Below are 6,000 nucleotides of genomic sequence, written 5' to 3' on the forward strand. Positions count from 1 at the left end.
CGGGTGTGTGATCAAGAGCGGGGAAAGAGCCGAATCCGGCCGAGTTCCGCCGAAAGGAGCCGAGTTCCCACTTTTTTCTCCACGTGTCCACGAGTTGCGCAACAAGCGTGAATTAAGTCATGCATCTAAATTCTAAAAGTTAAATAATTGTCCTACTGAAGGTGCGGAAAACTGCTGACCGTGATAAAGGCATTATTCAACGTTTATGTAAGCTTGCTCTTTGAACTCAAGTAATTTACATTAAATCAAATATAGTCGTGCCGCTATCAACGAATAAGCTATGTTTAAAATAATGGAGATTTCATTCAGGCTCAATGTCAAAGTTATGTTTAAACTATTTTTTATTGAAAGGGGAAATTGTAAATGTAATAAAAGTTTACTATCATGCAATGACTGATCCCTTTGTAGGACTTCCATATGTAGGCTATGATGTAAAATTCATTAGAATGTTTATTGTGAAGCACTTCGTTGTTTAACAAGTTAATGTCGGATCTGTTTTGGAAGGCACATGCATTTTACTGGAAAATTGCTTTACTACTTCCTGGCAAATGTGCTTTTTAGAATTGTATACTGCTGAAGGTGAAGCGGTTTAGGCATATTTGCAATGTGATAATAAATGTAATAATAAATTTAAGTACACGTTCATATTTAGTAGAATAAACCTACTGTTGTAATAATGGTTACGCACACAAATGCTTTTTTCCATTAATGAGAATTATTTATTAAATTCTGGAAATACGTATATAAATTACGTTAATTACAGCCACATTATGCTAATTAAATTAGTATTATAAAATGTGTTCCGCTTTGCCTGTTTTTACCGGCATGTAATTTAATACTCAAAATTTATATATGGCTCAGCCAGGGTTTGGCTTAACAGTGAGTGATAGGCAATAAAAAAAGACTGAATAATTTGTGCGCAGAGGCAACCAGACCACAGAAAGATCTACAGTCTCAACATCTTCGACACTTAAATTCAGAATATTTGGATACCATTTCTACCACTATATCAATTCAAACATGGTTAGTCCTTCTCTTGTCTCACCTAACGCTAAATAGACGATTTTCGAAGCAATTGACAATATATTTCCTTACACATTTGCACTTTTAATCGAAAATGAAATTCCGTGTGTTACTTATAATCGGTTGATTTGTTTTGTCCTTTGTTTTGTTATTATTAATTAAATTCTAATTGGACATCCATCCACCCACAATCCGCTTCTCCTCACAAGGGTCGCGGGGGGTGGCCGCGCGGGGGGTGTCGCAGCCTATCTCAGCTATCTTCGGGCTGTAGGTTGCCAGCCAATCGCAAGGCTCTAATTGGACATATTTCTTTAAATCCTTATCGGAAATAAACTATCTAAATATAATTAATCAGGGCCCTCTGCTTTAACTGTGAACTACTAGTATAAACATTGCATTATAATAATCATTTAATCAGTCTATTTCTTAAACGCCACATAATGTGCGACTAAGTAACTAAAATGTTTGACGTGACGCAAATCAAGCTTGAAGAATTGACGTATAGTTGTTAAATTGTGGGGGCTTGTCAAAGCATCAACATCCATTCCCCCGCTGGAACATCTTACTTTCGGAGAGGGGATGGCCACATATAGTACGAAAGATTATATGATATGAGCACCGAACCCACGAAATGCTTTTGGTGCTTATCCGCATATCTGCCAAACTCTTTTGCACTCAAACATTGAAAATTTGAGATGTAATACCATAAATCTTGCATAAATCCTTAACTGCGCCATTTTAAATATCCCCATAAAATGTTAATACACCAATTGAGATTCACTTTAATCCCTACTAAATACATAAAGGTGAAAATAGAACATTTCTGCTTTAACTTGTTTTGAAAATGTAAATGAAAGAGGAAATTTGATAAATCAGTCAAGTAGTGTTCACCCAATGTGTGTAAAATAAATCAGCCTTAATTGTGCTGGGCAATTCAGTTATGTTTTAATGTTTAATCGTCGCCCCAATAAGTATGGATTAGTATTTTTTCTTTTATCATTGTATTTTTTTCTTACAAAATGGAATGTATAATATCATATTGTAAATCTGCATTGTAAAGCTCTTCGCGTCGTTTTCTGCAAAGACAAATTCCATTCTCGGCATACTGCTGGGCGAATTCAACACGTTTGTAACTGACACGGAACATCGGCGTTACAACATGAATATAAAGTTGTCACATGTCGAATTGTGACATAAACTCAAGTGTCATGCAAGACACTGGGCATTGCGTATTTCGATTCTCTTAACATTCAAAATTAAATTAGATATAAATAGACAACGCATAACAAACACAACTGAGATATGTACATCTGTGCAACACACGGCATCCACCACCATCACCGATCCGAGCAAACGTCTGCGCGCGTGGTTCGATCATTTAAACTCAGTCTGAGTCCACTTCACTTTTTCTCTCCTCAGTTTTCTCCGCGGATGTTTTTTTTGTTTTGTTCCATTTCTGAGTGTTCTCTGATTCCTCCGATGACGACCTTTTCTGCCTCCTCCATTTGGCTCGTCTGTTTTTGAACCAAACCTGGTAAGAAAGCACACATTTAACACTTATCGTTTGTCATTTAGTTTTAATTATGGACTATATTTTTTTTTTGTTTTATACAACACGCCATATCATTCCTAGTTACGATATTAATAAATGTGCATTTGCTTTGTAGATATATAAAAAAAATCTCAGGGCTTCTTGAATTGGCCCACTTAAAAAAAGTGTCTACAGTAATAGTAGACTCATAATGCATTATAGAGGTGAGTGAAATTAGTATATTAAAGATCCATTTTATTTAGTCTACTTTAACGAATCAGAAATTAGACTTGGCGTTTTTATTTCACCAACGTGTTATTTTTGTGATACTCGATAATTTATCCCGTCAACCGTTCCCATGCGCCTTTATTTTTATCGATACTATATCCAAGATCGTTACAAAAAAAAAAGAACCCCCCTCCCCATGAATTTAGATAACTGCGTTCAAACAGAGATGCGTCTCAGCACTTTCGGCACTTTACCCCACTTCCATATGGCGTCGGAAGTGCACGAAGTCGCCGCAAACATATATAGTATGTTTTAAATGAATGTATTCTTGTGTTTTAATTAAGGTACATTTTAATGAATTCGTACGTCGATTAAACACAAACATTAACGCGCATTCATGGCGATAAACGAACTTTTCCGTTTTCAGATTAGGCAGATCTCAATGTACGCGCACAAATAAGTATATATAAGAGTAAATAACTACATGTGCGAATCGAAGAAAAAAATGTGATTCTTCTGACCTCGACCTTCTCCTCCCGGAGGTGAACCTTGCGAGCAAGTTGTTCCCGGGTGCCGACGTCGGGGTACTTGGTCTCTTGGAAGAGGCCCTCCAGAGCCTCCAGCTGTTCGTCGGTGAAGATAGTTCGATGCCGTCGCTTCCTGCGGCAGTGCAGCTGGTTGAGAAGTTGCAGCTCACTCCGAGAAAAGTTGCCCATATTCACGTAGGACATTATGTGGTGCGGCACTGGGGAGACCAACACCGACCCCGGGCTGTCATAGGCTGCATGGCAAATGCAAGACGGACACGGGTCAAAATGGTAAAAGACAAACTCGCAATATGCCGAGGCTGACCGATTGTGCTTGCACACGTAGTGTAATATCAATAGAGGTCATTTGGACAAATTTAAAATATGACTATTATATGCATCGGCATAAACTACTAAACTAGCCTATAGACAAACACTGCAATACACATAGTTCACGTGGATAAAACAGTCACTACTTTGTATATAATATCATGGAAATAGGAACAATGCATTCTGTATAATTCTCGCACAAAACAGTTTTAAGCACTTTCCGCTAATCTTGGAAATGTTGACAACCGAGAACTACGACAGCGCCCAGCCAAAGTAATTAGGCTGGGTTGGGTTAGTGCCTGGTTCAAGGATATTTACCAGCAAGCAGCCTCAATTTTCCGTCTAAATTTCCGTCACTTTAAGTCAAAATGGTTTCGTAATCTTCGGGCCAAATGATAGATGACTAACAATTCTATTTTTTTTCTCGCAAACTTGAATGTTTTTGGGCTTTAAACGCCCACATTTTTAATTACTACATGATTATTCTACAAAATCAATTTCGACAATCCGTTGGAGAGTGACAATTTCATACAACGTTTTTCTAACAGTCACCAAATAACGTAGCGTTCCCTTGTAGGGGGACGTGCCGAAAAACATCTTCCCATTTTTACACACATCCGAAGTCAAGACAACATTTCGTGAAACCCAAACGACAGTAAGAAAACGGCTTTCACTCAGCGAGAATTCAAGATATTCAAAATAAGACAACGAAGAAAGTGCGAGTGTCGTACCTGGCGTGATGCAGGGGCATTGTTGTGGGCTGAGGCTGTGCACAGTACCACCACATGGCAGTCCTCCGGTGCCTTGGACGTGCAGCTGCCCATAATAATAGCCGTTATATCCTACTCTGGTTCCGTTCATTGACTGAACTCCAGGGCCCGTGGGGCCGCACGTGGCGGCGTACAATCCATTGTAGTCTGTATAAATAGAATCATTCAGGCCCCCAGGCAACACTACTGGACCGCTCCGATGCAGCAGCAGCGGCTCCTTGTAGCTCGGCCGTCCGGATAGGATACTGTCGATGCTGAACATCCCGGCCGGCATCACACTGGCGCAGTGTATGGTGACCAGGAAGGTAAATTTGCAATAGAGTAATAAAAAGTGAAACAAAAGGAACAACTTGGGTACGTGTTTCCGTTTGGGAAAAACACGGAATTAAAACTGCGCCATAGTGACTCTGGAGGGAAGTTTTCCCCTTGCATTCGCGAGGCAACGTGATCTGGAGAGCGCAGACTGTTGCTTTGAATGGGGCCATCTGTGAGAAAGGCAGACTTTATACCGGAGTGACGTCACCGATTTGCGACACGGTGGGCACTGCTTTTTGTGGTGTGAACCGTTTGTGTATTGAGAATTAATTGAATTAAGGTTATCCGCGTGGTTTGCAAACATTTGAAAATATTTTGATGAGTCAGAGTGCAATTGTAAACACGATAAGTAACCCGATTACTTTCGGCAACATCTTACTGGAACACATCGAGAATTGAAAATATTAGATGAAATAAAGTTAGATTTTAGAAACATTTAAAACCTCTGTATGTATTTGTTGCATTTTCACATTTTATACATAGAAGACAAAATAACTTAGTTATTAGGTAGTAGCAGCGTTTGACAGCATCCGTGTCAGTCTGTTTGTTAAAAAAAAACACCAAGACGCCATTGTTTCACTTCTATAAAATTAAATAATATCAGTTCTGGAGTGAGGGGGGGAAGTGGACTCCTCCTGGTCAAGCTCGGGTAAACAGTAGCCTTCATCTGTTATTACTGAGTTGCATGTCGTAGTAATATTACAACAAAAATCAAAAAGTGATAGAATTCAAACAATTAAGCAACCCCGCAGCTACAAGATAAACGAACCCATTTGCTTCTCTTCATGATAATGTTCTGCCCCTGTTAGACATGAGCATTATACCGAGCGTTCATCTCATTATCTTCCCTCCTCTCCCCTCTCTGCAGGGAGCACATCAGAACATTTCCTCCCAACGGCAGCTCATCTACGCAGGTCAACAACGCAGAACATTTCCCCCTGACTGGGCTAAGATAACGGCCCATTATCGCCTCTATTCAGTTGGAAAATAGGGATCTTATTTACCTCAATCAACATAGACTGAGTGAAGCTTAGTGTGCGCGCGCGTGTGTGTGTGTGTGCGTGCACGCAACGGTGCGCAAGAACGTGGTTTCTCAGTTCCATCCTTAATGATCAATAACTGACTGACGCTATACGGGGTCTTAACACACTGCCGGCTGGCAGACGAATTGGAGATTTAAAGTGTTGTTTCCTTAATTGGGATGTTGGTCATCACAAAGTGGAAGCTCTGTCTCACAATGTGGTCAAAACCGCTTCAACAGACATCTGAAAATGTG

At 39.8% G+C, this 6,000-nt stretch overlaps 1 protein-coding gene across 1 annotated transcript; it reads right to left on the bottom strand.

Annotated features, from left to right (window-relative positions):
- Positions 1-1,943: 1,943 nt before the first annotated feature.
- gsc (goosecoid) lies at positions 1,944-4,866 on the bottom strand. The gene is made up of 3 exons (XM_088307465.1): positions 4,371-4,866; positions 3,304-3,563; positions 1,944-2,554 (listed from the first exon to the last, which is right to left on the bottom strand). Exons 1-3 carry the CDS (start codon positions 4,681-4,683, stop codon positions 2,408-2,410), a joined length of 720 nt encoding a protein of 239 aa, XP_088163591.1. The 5' UTR covers positions 4,684-4,866; the 3' UTR covers positions 1,944-2,407.
- Positions 4,867-6,000: the final 1,134 nt, after the last annotated feature.

The sequence above is a fragment of the Idiotropiscis lumnitzeri genome, chromosome 1 (assembly GCF_059441095.1).
Source record: "Idiotropiscis lumnitzeri isolate Australia: NSW breed Sydney's pygmy pipehorse chromosome 1, RoL_Ilum_1.0, whole genome shotgun sequence".
Taxonomy (NCBI): domain Eukaryota; kingdom Metazoa; phylum Chordata; class Actinopteri; order Syngnathiformes; family Syngnathidae; genus Idiotropiscis; species Idiotropiscis lumnitzeri.